The sequence below is a fragment of the Polypterus senegalus genome, chromosome 13, assembly GCF_016835505.1.
Source record: "Polypterus senegalus isolate Bchr_013 chromosome 13, ASM1683550v1, whole genome shotgun sequence".
Taxonomy (NCBI): Eukaryota; Metazoa; Chordata; class Cladistia; order Polypteriformes; family Polypteridae; genus Polypterus; species Polypterus senegalus.
In genome coordinates, this window is record NC_053166.1 from 27,795,577 (window position 1) to 27,808,768 (window position 13,192).

Sequence of the window (13,192 nt, forward strand, 5' to 3'; positions counted from 1 at the left end):
GTCACCGTCCTGCTCCACTGACAGACTGAGGAGATCGTTCCTCCCCACACTATCGCGACTCTTCAATTCCACCCGGGAGTAAATGCGAACATTAATTTTATTTTCATTTTTTTTTTTTTATTACTATTTAATTTAATATTGTTTCTTTGTATCAGTATACTGCTTCTGGATTATTTGAATTTCCCCTTGGGATTAATAAAGTATCTATCTATCTATCTATCTATCTATCTATCTATCTATCTATCTATCTATCTATCTATCTATCTATCTATCTATCTATCTATCTATCTATCTATCTATCTATCTTATATCCTTTCATATCTATCTATCTATCTATCTATCTATCTATCTATCTATCTATCTATCTATCTATCTATCTATATGCAGTGCAGGTGTGTACTGAATGCTGGGTGCTGGCATTTTATTTCTTTCTTTTGTGTTTTATTAGACAGAAGCGCTACTGTATTGACCTTTGCATTGTGCCCATTGTGTGCAGTTGATTGCTGATTTCCATGCTGATATTGTACATGGGGCACTGAACAAATTATTTTTAAAGCTAGTTACCTCATGTCATGATTCCTATTCCTTTTATGTTTTGTATGATTTGCTGGCATTGTTTTGAGTTATTCATTAGTTTCAGAGTTAGTTATTTAATGTTAATGTTAAGGCATTGACATCATTCTGTCACCGTTTTGTGGTGTTTTTTGATGGTGGCGACCTTGTAGTTTATCGGTATCTAAGCTGATTGCTATCACATCTTCAGCATTAATGCTATGTCATCAAGTTTCAACTATTTAAGGTTTGGGATTTCAAAAACAAACCTTTGTTACATACACTATCCTCATGCGTACTTTAGTAAGGAATCGATTCTTGATTAGTTTGGATATTGAATACTGCACTGCCATCTTTGGGTATGATTTTCTCTTGCTGCAAAAATAATTTGTTGGTTTTGTTATGTCTGTTCTAATTCTGACACCTGCTTGTTTCTGACCTTGAGGTTCACATAGCTTCTTTTCTTCTCCTGATCAAATAAACTTAAAAAAAATAATTTCAGGCACAGTCATTTTAAGTCAATTGCGAACATCTGGAAAATACATTTTTATTTGTTTGTGAGAGGTCTATACAACATTAGAATAATAAACACAAGTATACTTTGATTTAATAAAAAGTAACCAGATTTTCTTGCATTTTCAAAAATTTGATATCTTGTGAGGTGGCTAGAAAAAGTTTGGTTCTACATGTTTTTTCAGAGCATATTAACCTTTGAATATATTTCCTAAGTTATAACAACAACACACCTGCTTTATAGTAATGATGTAGTGATTAGCCAAACCAGATATGCTTGCTGTGTAATTAAATTAATAAATAAATGTATGTTATGGGTGATAATCACTGATATTGAGTTTATTTGTGGGTCGGAAATAGCTAAGCTAATAAACTTTGACAGTAGTTTTACATCATATGAGCTGTAGTCCGCAAACAGTAACATGAGAAAACTGGATTTTATGCAGAAAACACAGAGGGTTGCCCAAAATAAAAGTCCGCGTCTAATGATCATTTAAATCTATTTAAAAGTCACCTCTCTAAGGAGCAGTCAAAATCCAGTGAAGTGTTTGCTCAGCATTAGGTAGAGTCTTAAAATAGAAGCTTGTGCAGGACATGCTGGTGCTATGAACTATTTCTTGCAGAAATGCAAAAAGGCCATGAAACATGGACTAACACATTGTGGAAGAAGATCTTATGGATCAATAAATCTGAATTTGAACATTTTGCTTCAGTGAGAAGCCAATACAGTATGTCAGCAGTGCCATGGCCTAAGGGTACCTTTCAGCTAACCCTTACTGTTGTGTAATACCTGCATCAGTGGCATGAACAGCTAGGGACAGGTTCTGTGTTAGTATCCTTTTAGTGAGGGTGTCAAACTCAGATACTGGAGGACTACAGTGCCTGTTTTCATTCCCTGCTGCCTTAATTAGTTGTCAGTAAATCTTCTGTTTCTATAATCTTAATTGACTTAAATTTTTAATACATGGAATAATTAATTGTTTCTTTTTTCCTTAACTATCAGCCAAACAATAATGAGATTCAAAGTCAGTCAGTATATGATCAGATAACTCAGATTTCAAGGTCAGTTCTCGGTATACCAACATTTCTGTTGCAACAAAATTCTTAATTAAAAGCCTGTTCTTTTAAGGAAACACGTTCTTTACTTTTCTGGCTTGTTAGTAATCCTATTCTGCAACATAAGACATTTCAAGAACTGCTAATTATCTTTTTTCTAAGAGCACAACTCATAAATTTTGTGGACCAGAACAGATTGTTCTTTCTCAAACATTCACTTTATTTTAAATATATTTTAATGAAATGCATATGATGAGCAACAACAACAACAACAACATTTATTTATATAGCACATTTTCATACAAAAAATGTAGCTCAAAGTGCTTTACAAAATGAAGAATAGAAAAATAGAAGACACAAAAAATAAAAATAAGTCAACATTAATTAACATAGAATAAGTAAGGTCCGATGGCCAGGGTGGACAGAAAAAAAAAAAAATCTGCAGGGATTCCAGACCAAGAGACCGCCCAGTCCCCTCTGGGCAATCTACCTAACATAAATCAAACAGTCCTCTTTGTATTTAGGGTTCTCATGGAAGGACTCGATGATGATGGTCACGTAGACTTCAGGCTTTCAGCCCATCAATGTTGGAGCATCATGAAGCTTTGAGTAGGTGGTGGTGGCTCAGGTCGCCACCACAAAGAAACCGTAAAAAGAAACAGAAGAGATAGTTGGGGTCAGTAAGGATTTTAGAGCCACTAGGAATAGTTACTATGATGAATTGAACATACAGAGTATCAGTATTAAGTTAAAGTGAAGTTATGAGAAGGCCATGTTAAAGTAATGTGTTTTCAGCAGTGTTTTAAAGTGCTCTACTGTATCAGCCTGGTGAATTCCTATTGGCAGGCTATTTCAGATTTTAGGTGCATAACAGCAGAAGGCCGCACGCCTCACCACTTCTTTTAAGTTTTGTTCTTGGAATTCTAAGGAGACACTCATTTGAGGATCTGAGGTTACGATTTGGAATATAAGGTGTCAGGCATTCCGTTATATAAGATGGAGCGAGATTATTTAAGGCTTTATAAACCATAAGCAGAATTTTAAAGTCAATCCTGAATGACACAGGTAACCAGTGTAGTGATATCAAAACTGGAGAAATGTGTTCGGATTTTCTTTTCCTAGTTAGGATTCTAGCAACTGCATTCTGCACTCGTTGCAAGTGATTTATGTCTTTATTGGGTAGTCCTGAGAGGAGTGTGTTACAGTAATCTAGTCGACTGAAAACAAACGCGTAAATTAATTTCTCAGCATCTTTCAGTGATATAAGAGGTCTAACTTTTGCTATGTTTCTTAAGTGAAAAAATGCTGTCCTAGTGGTCTGATGAATATGCGATTTAAAATTCAGATTGCAGTCAACAGTTACCCCTAAGTTTTTTACTTCCGTCTTAACTTTTAATCCTAATGCATCAAGCACACAGGTGCAAATAAAAAGGCCATGTCACATTAAATGTATTTCCAGTGATTTTCAGCTGTAGCCTTCATTTACATAATCTTAGTGAGTTGGAGGCAGTCAGTGGCGTGCCTTCATGAAGCCAGATGCATAGTATGGCATTGCCAGTGACTCATTTCAATAAAATCAAATGGGTTTTGTCTTTAGTTGTAGGGGCAGACAGTGTGTGCTTGAAAGCTGACAACCAATGAATGTTTATCAGGAAGTACAATGCGTATAATACAGCGATGAGGAATAAAGAATGCAGGTGTTTTGCACCTTGCAAACAGAAGAGAGGTTCACAACAGAAAAAAAAAACCAAAAGAACTCGCTGTTCTTGTTAACCCTTCGTACACAACCTTCTGACAGCATATTATTGGGCATCACAAAATGGGATGAGCAGGACCGTTCTAGTTGCTAAACATGATGATTTCCAGGTGTTTAAATTGACCTGGTATGACATACCCAACGACTAGTAGTTGTGTAATGTGGAACCATTAGCAGCAGTAACTGGTGTGGCGAGTGGCTGGAGGTGGTACCCAGCCAGGATGCCCAGGAGGACCGGAGGAGGGCTTACACCTCCTCCAGACCATGAGGGGGTAACCGCCCTGGTGGCTTTGGGGACCACGGGAACAGAGCTTAGAAGCTCAACCCTATAGGGGCCTGTCATCACCGCCAGGGGACGCCCCAATGCTTGTAGAGCCCTGGCCTTCAGCACTTCTGCGTCACCCGGAAGTGCTGGGGGGAAGAAGACCAGGGACACCTGGAGTGCTTCCAGGTGTACAGCTGACACTTTCCCACACCTGGGAGGGCCAACAGAAGGTTTTTGGGAGGCACCTGGAGCTTGTCCAGGTGAAGGTAAAGGGGGCCGCCTCCCTCCATTTCATGGCTGGAGTTGGAAGGAAGCAAGACGGAGCTCGGGAGGAGAGGAGAGGAGTGGAGGCAGACCAGAGAAAGAGAGGCATCGTGAAAGGCCTGGACTTTGAGGGAGTATTGGGATTGTGTGCTGTCACTTTGTAAATATGGATCGTGTAAATAAACGTGTGTTGGGGGAACCATCGTTGTCCACCTGTCTGTGTCCAGGCTGTTTCCCACACTGGTTACTAATTAAGCAAATGGCAGGCATATAAACATGCAATCACTAGAAATCTCCAGGATCCGAGTTTGATGTCACTGCCTAGAACAAGGTGACTTGCTGGAGACCCCTGGGTTCATAACTCCTGTGTGACCTGACCCAATAACCAGGCAATTGCAAGACTTCTACAGCTTCCATGGTCAGAACTGTTCTGAGAACTGAATGCTGGTGTGCAGGTGCTGCCTTGGCCTGCCTTTTTTCAGAACTTAACTCCCTTAACTGGAACCTCTTTGGGATGCCCTGGATCGTAATATCTGGAGATGTGACACCCTGCCTGCCAATGGCTAACAGCTTTGTCTGTCCTTCTGCAGGAATGGGCTCATGGCTAGTGGCTACAAGAGGTGGCCACACAAGATTGTTAACGTTCACAGTTGTTATTGTTCTTTTGTTTTTGTTACTGTACTGTTTTGTTTACTTATTATTCACATTTTGTTTATTGTTATTTGAGCAGTGAAGGCTGAAATTTCATTTGAACATGTATTGGATTTCTTTTTTCCTTCAGTATAGATAAAGGGTTGGGGAAAAAAGCCATGTTGTACCATGAGCACTGTGTGAAATGATAGGTTTTCAGTGCCTTTGGTTCTCTCCCAGTCACCTCATCTCTTTCACTCTATGTCTCTCTCCCTAGGCATCTGGAAGACAACCAAATCAGCGTGATTGAAAGAGGCGCATTTCAGGATCTGAAACAGCTGGAGAGACTGTGAGTACTGCAGTGCACAGATGAGCCGCAGCACTGTTGCCTTATCTGTTTTTTTGTGTAAAGTTTTCTTTATTTTTTTTTTAATCATAGCTGCCTTTGTGCATCTTTTTCACAGCAATACTTGCTGCACTTGTGTTGACTTTCTGTTTCCCATGGATTACTGGTGTCTTCTAGATTTCTCATACCTCTGTTATATTAGGCTACTATGTTTCAATATTTTCTCTTTTGGTTTATGTAAGATTTGTGAAGACCTGTTAGTATGTAAAAACGTGGGCTTTAAAACAAAACAAGCTGAGATTCTACCTTAGAATCTATCTCCTTTTTATTTTATTTGAATATTCTTATGCACCTCAGTGTGGATAATCCTCTTTAATAAAACCCCTGTGTGCATCCAGGTGTCCGCGTGTGTCTTCTGGTGAAGTGCACATCATACTGTGCCCCGCCCATGTGCATGGCACTGTGGACACACACACACTGGAAGCTGGGCACACAGTGAATGGCTTGGCCGCGGCCGCGTATGATAAGCAAATAAAGGACACACACTGGAAGCTGGGCACACAGTGAATGGCAGCGGCGCGTATGATAAGCAAATAAAGGACACACACTGGAAGCTGGGCACACAGTGAATGGCCTAGCCGAGGCTGCGCATGATAAGTAAATAAAGGACATCATTGCTGGGTGCTGATTGGGTAGTCGCAGCCGTGCACATAAAATCTGTTGCTGGGGAGACGCCACCCATACAATGATCAGCTGCACGCCAGCACAGATTAAAATACTTGCTGGAGAACTGCACAGTACTTGCTGGGGATACGCCACAGGCACGATTATCAGCTGTACGCCACACATTACATCAGTTGCTGGGGACACTCTGCTGATCGCCCAATGTTGTGACAGAAAATTAAAGTCATATTACGGACATCAAAGCCAGTATTACTGTCAGAGAAAATTACAGGCATTTGGCATAAATACAAACCAGTATTACTGGGAGAGAAAATTAAAGGCACACAATACAGTGACGCATATTACAGCCACATACAAGCCAGTATTACTGTAAGAGAAAATATTACGGACGTATCTACTAACAACATGCCACCCAAAAAAAAGGACACATCAAGTAGGACAAAAGACACAGACAGTCAAATCCTATATAAGAAACATCTCCTGCAAGAACGGTCAGCTCAACAAGTAAACATCAACAAAAGAATGGCTGAAAGACAAAGAAAAATACCAGCAAATAGATCGATTGAAGAAAAACAAAATGAGCGTCAGAAAAACGCTAAAAGAGAAAGACTCAGAAGAGCAAACCTTAGAAAAAGTTGCCATTTACTTGCCAGAAGCAGTATTCAGCCACGGTCAGTTATATGTTGCATTATCAAGAGTTAGAAGTTTTCCAGATGTTGTTGTCAAGGTTGTAGATGGTCCTGAACAAGGCAAACTGTTGCCAAACTCAGACAGAATATTTACAAGAAATGTCTATAATGAAATTTTATAGAAAAATTTCATGAGGTAAAAAAATAGAAACTTTTTCCTAAATATCTTCTTCAGATATTGTGTCTTACAGATTGTTACAAAGTTTTACACTAAGGCAATATTAATTATACTTACTGTATTGTCATATACGTTTCTATTTTATTTTTATTATTATTTTACTTTAGGCTTCTTGCAAAAATATTTTTGACAAAAAAAAATTAAGACAAGAAACAGAATGAGGTCATGGTCCCTTGCCATTCGATATAGACTGTTCCTACTAATGCTTATACACTACTGTTCTAGCGCCCGTTATTGTAACAAGCTTAATGTCTAGTTGTTATATAAAATAGGTTCTTAAATGATTAAAACATCCAAATCCCAAGTTAACCAAAAAAGTGCATGATGCTCTAATCAAGAGGTGATTGTTTGCAACAACTTAATGAGTGCAAACAGTATCCTAAAGCAAGATTATTTACTATTGTATTCTGGAAAGCTAGAAAGGAATTTCTTCCATTTAACTATGAATGACAACAATTGTGCAGAAAATCCTTTACATGAACAAGTAAGCAGCAAAGTAGTCTACAACAACAACAACAACATTTATTTATATAGCACATTTTCATACAAACAGTAGCTCAAAGTGCTTTACATATTAAAGAATAGAAAAATTTATAAAACAAAATAAATCAACATTAACATCGAATAAGAGTAAGGTTCAATGGCCAGGGGACAGAAAAACAAAAACTCCAGGCGGCTGGAGAAAAAATAAAATCTGTAGGGATTCCAGACCATGAGACCGCCCAATTCTACCTAATATAAATGAAACAGTCCTCTTTGGATTTAGGGTTCTCACGGAAGGGCTTGATGATGATGATGTTCTGCCTTTTAATCCATCCATCATTGTTGGAGCATCATGAAGCTTTGAGTAGGTGGAGGTGGCGCAGGCCACCACCACAAAGTTAGGGGTCAGTACTGGCCTATTTGGTTAGATGTTAGCTGAACAATTAAGAAAGTTGTCAAAATGAGATGACGCACGTTTGTTAAGTTTGCCTTCTTTGGTTGTGCAGTGTCTAGTATGTCTTAGTAACATCTCTGATTCTCTTGTTCACAATGGTTGGATTTTTCTTTTCACTACATAATGAGGCAGTTTGTTCCAAAGTTCCACTGTCCTCTGTGCAGAGCTTCCCTTTTATGAAGTTACAATTCTAAACTTATGGTGAAAGGGCGTTCTGAAAATAAAGTTATATTTTTTGTTGTGTTTTGATTCATGCATTTTCTCAGCAAAATGATTTCCAGTACAAACATTTGCAGAGTTTGACATTTATTCTTTTTTCGGTGGGGAGCATGGGAATGGCAGATGAACCATACTATCACATTACATGTCAAATATGGTAAATTGTCCATTACAGTATATACATTTTAATATGAAGTCATTCTAACTTACATTAACACATTTAAAACTTTATGAAAAAATACACAAGTACTGTTAACGATAGTTAACTTAGAAAAAATGTTGCATTGTTAAGTTTATTTGTTTATGTATCTTAAATGTGTCAAAATAAGCACTGTCTTATTTAACAAGTAAGATTTGATTACAAGTATGGGTTTCATATCTCTACTAGAAGAATAAATAATGCAAAGGAAAAGCACAGTTTGTAATGCATTCAATTTTATAATAACTAAGTGTTGTAAAGGCCAGCCATGACACAGACAGGCATAAGACATGGGTTCAAAGCACACAAGAGTTTTTATTTTCTTTTACCTTGTGGGCAACGCCTTCCCCATTCCCACCAGCTCAACACAGTCCCAACATACACTGCACACAATTCTCTTCTTTCTTTTCTCTTTCCTCTTTCTCCTCCTCTTCGTCAAGCTTCGTCTCCCTCCTTCCAGCTCTGGCTCCTGGAGTACTGGCTGCTGGCTCCTTTTATAGCCCACCCAGAAGTGCTCCAGGTGTTTGAAGACTTATTTCCAGCAGCACTTCTGGGTGTGTCGGAAGAGCTGCTCTGTAAGACTCAGCAGCAGTTACAGCACCCCCTGGCAGCAGCCAATGATCACAACAGGGCTGCACCAAACTCCAACTTCCATAAAGCCCTGCGGGAGTCCTAGGCACCACTGCAACCCAGGGGGGCTGCCCATTGACATATATAGATAGACGCCGCATTCACTGTGTTGCCCAGTCGACAAGATACGTCAGCGTATCCGCCCTATTGCGAGTGGCAAAAGTGCCATTTAAACTAATACAGGTAGACATGAAAACCGGGTTTCTGATGAAAAAACAATAACATTTAAAACAGTATCGTTTACATACAACAGATTTTGGCGAATCGTTTAAATGCAATTATTTATATCCATTTATACACTAATAATGGCAATTATTAAATAATAATAATAATTATTATTATTAAATAATTCCTCCCATATAAGTAACATTTCTCTGACTGCCTTCTTCCATCGTCCTGTTCTTACGCAACACAATAGTGAAGTATCAGATAATGCCAGAGTCACCTCAGGTATAGATTATTGTAATGCTATTCTATCTGGCATCCCACAAAAATGTATCCATCTCTTAAAACTTCTTCAAAATTCTGCTGCCAGGATAATAACCTGCTGTTCTAAATCCACTGCACATATTACACCGATTCTCTCTCAGCTTCACTGGCTCCCTGTTCACTACAGAATACAATACAAAATACAGCTCTTAACATTTAAAGCTCTCCACAGTCTTGCTCCTCCTACCTCACTGATCTCCTACAGACTTACACTCTAATTTGAGAGTATTCAGTCTGGCAATATGGTGCAGCCTAAGTTTGTGGAAGACAGACACAAATAAAGACATGAGCATAAAATGATGGTTGTCAGTTTCAAACCGTGTTTCCTCAATGTGCTCCTTGAGAAAAAAACACATCATCTGATCCAATCTCAGCCCGAACAAACTGATTAATCAACTGTCGACTGTCGGATAACACGCTCAGCTACTTTGACCACCTTGACTGTACTCTCGGATGGAATCATCAAACCTCCTTTGTTTTTTAATGTGAGCAAGTGGTAGCTTTGATCATATGATGCTGGTATAGCATCCGTTACCAAACTAGCACGGCACACATCAAAGAACAGCTTTCTCAAAATCCCATCTAAGGGCTACCTCCCACTACTTCCTGTGGTGGATTTCTGTGGAAAACCTTCAAAGTTTGAAAAATGTTAACAGCTAACAACAATCTACATAGTTTGTGACTAAATATGTTTAACCAAAACATTGTTTGGAGGCTCACTTGAGCACATAAATTCATAGCTTTGCTACCTTAGCCTGGCATAGCTAAAGTTAAGATTATAAAACGGTATTTTCTAATGGCCAGATATAACCAAAACAATTGTTCAGCCTTACCTATGAAATGTAATCCCCCGGGATCTGGTTTGGAGCGTACAGCGGTTTGTACAATCCCAAGCAGCACATGCTTCAGGCATCTTTATCCATTACTTCACTCCACAGCAGTGCCACTCGCAATATGGCGGTGATGTTGCCCTATGATGCTGCTGGTCATGCGGTATCTAGTAATTCTGTCTATGGGGCTGCCATCTAGAGCTCTGGAGGAGGTAACACTTTGTATAGGCTGGCTCCCCTGGTCCTCCATGGAGGTGTACAGGCCGCGCCTCCACCACAGTATATAACATATATTCAGTTACTTTTTCATAAGTAATAAGTACCATACCATACCATACCATATTTATTTGTTGGCTTAAAAACACAGCATTACAACTGACCAAAGCGCTGTACAGTTACAACAAGCAGGACTAAAAGCAAAATATTAAAAATAAACATTAAGAGAGAATTAAAACAGAGATACTAAAAACAGGTCAAGGGACCAAATAAAATAGAAAATAGCAAAAGGCAGTGCCACTGAGACAGGTTAATATTAAAAGCCAATGAGAAGAAGTGATGTTGCCCTTTGAATGCTGCTGGTCATGCGGTATCTAGTAATTCTGTCTATGGGGCTGCCATCTAGAGCTCTGGAGGAGGTAACACTTTGTATAGGCTGGCTCCCCTGGTCCTCCATGGAGGTAAGTACAGGCAGCGGGATTGTGACAGTATATAACATATATTCAGTTACTTTTTCATAAGTAATAAGTAAGGTAATTAAATTAATTTTAAAAGTATGAATGTTTCCCAACACTGGTCCCTTGTGATAATGTGTTTCTGTATCTGAGATATAATACCTTGGACAACCAGTGCAAATAAACTGGTATGCTTGAGCAACTAACTGAATAACAGAAAATCAATAATGTCTTATTTTACATCTTCATATCATTTTTTAAAGGCAGAATTATTGACAGAACCAATCAAAGTGCTAGACTAATGTGCATTGTGTTGTGGCTCAAAATAAAAAAAAAATGTAAACAATTGACTGATTAGTGAATTAATGTTTATTTAGTTGTTTCTGATACACAAACCCGTTCAACAAACTAGCTGAAGTAATTCAATATCCATAGGAAAATAATTAATAAAACTGCTTTATATTAAAAAATAATCAGTGAATTATTTCTTTTTTATAGAAACATATTTATGTGCTTTAAGGAAATATGATAAATTGTGGTTAATACACACTTTTAGATTAAAAATGATTAATTCTGTAATTAATCATGATTACATCTTTTGAGTAGCAGCCCTAATTATAATAATCATTTATCAATCCATGCACTGAACCTGCTTATCTATGATAGGGTTGCAGAACAGATGGAGCCTATGCCAGCAAACAACAGGCACAGGCAGAAACAATCCTTGGACAGGGCGCCAGTCATCATAGGGTGAACACACAGATTCACACATTAGGGAACATTGATTTTATTTTAAGAATACAGGTATGTGCCACTTAACGTCTAGAATACGTTCTGTAAAATAGGACGATATGTGATTTGGGTGTTGTGTGAACATCTTATTATATACGGCATTTAACAAAGCTGTATGAGATACTGGAGTGTGCCTGTTTTGACTCCATAGCCAAGATACTGTACACATACAGTACTGTATTTCAACAATTTTTTCTGGCAAGGTAATATATGGGTTAAGTAGGTTCATATATATAATATAATGATGCTTTGTATATATATTAGCAATTTCTCTATATCTGATATTCGTCCCTCTCACATTTTTGTTAGCCTTGTAGCTTTCACGGGAGCCAATCCCTTAACAGCTTGTAGAATTTTTTTTTTTTTGAGGATCGTCGTGATTGTGGAGTTTCAACATGCATAAATCATGAGCAATAGCATTCACTGATTTTTCCATCTATGCATTGTTTAATAACCTTCCAAATTGATGCCTATTCTTTGTCTATTGCTCCTGCTGTCACGAGTACTGGTTTTGCTAAATTTAGGAGCCATGAGACACTTCACGGTAACATTTTTAAAAAATGAAATGGAGAATATGCTACAGCACTCAAAGAAACACGCAATATGTGAGATGAGGACTTATATGCAATTATACATTGTCCAAATGGATGTTATGTGGTATTGGTATTGGTATTACAAAGAACATTCAAATGGTGAATATGTCAAATAACCAATATTCTTTACCGTGGAGGGGCTTTTGTGCATAAATAATGAAATGTGTGATTTATCTGGCCTAGCTTCCATTCATTGGAATTGGGAGCAGAAGAGTCAGGTTCTGAGATCTGGAAGACAGTGAAATACTTCAAGGCCACATCTAGTTAAGGAAGGCACAAAACTATTTTTTCCCTAATTTCATAAAACCTGTCCTGTCCAAGATAATCCCTTTCCTGACATTTTCAGGGAAGCTGGAAGAAACATAAAGTGCATTTCCAGATGGAAACAGCTCTGTATATAAAAAGCTGACAAAAATGTGATTTAAAAAGAAGAAAGCCCTAGAGTGGAAAGAAAGGCCTATGAGATCTTTGTAGTGCTGTTATTGGAAGCATTCAGTTGGGAAGAACCGCTATTTGGGGCTTTGTAAATCATTGCCGCTCGCCAGTGTTTGGCGTTGTGCTCTTTGAGCCAGTACTTTAAAGTGCAGTGAATCATGCTTTTCCATTTGCCATATTCACCTTTCAAGATCTGTCAGCACAGAGTGTGCCATTCTGCAGCATTGGAATTACTATCTTCTTTTTTTTTTGTAATGTGATGCTTTGTGTTGGATCCCCATTTAAGGGTTTTGACTTGGGCCAAAACGGATTTGTTAAGCATTTTCTTTCATTTTGTGGGGTTGCATTAATGATATACATAAAAAGCAAATGGTAGAATAAAAAATGAAATTCAAAGAATAAAAAGCAATAGGAAGAATACAAAGTTAAAGTTTGGAGAATAAATTAAACTATTACTAAACTAA

At 38.1% G+C, this 13,192-nt stretch overlaps 1 protein-coding gene across 1 annotated transcript in view; it reads left to right on the forward strand.

Moving 5' to 3' along the window:
- slit3 (slit homolog 3 (Drosophila)) overlaps positions 1-13,192 on the forward strand; it is a 529,641-nt gene that overhangs the window by 103,483 nt on the left and 412,966 nt on the right. Inside the window, exon 3 of the mRNA XM_039774192.1 lies at positions 5,314-5,385. Within this exon, the coding sequence (XP_039630126.1) occupies positions 5,314-5,385 (72 nt within the window). The remainder of the gene's footprint in view (positions 1-5,313; positions 5,386-13,192) is intronic.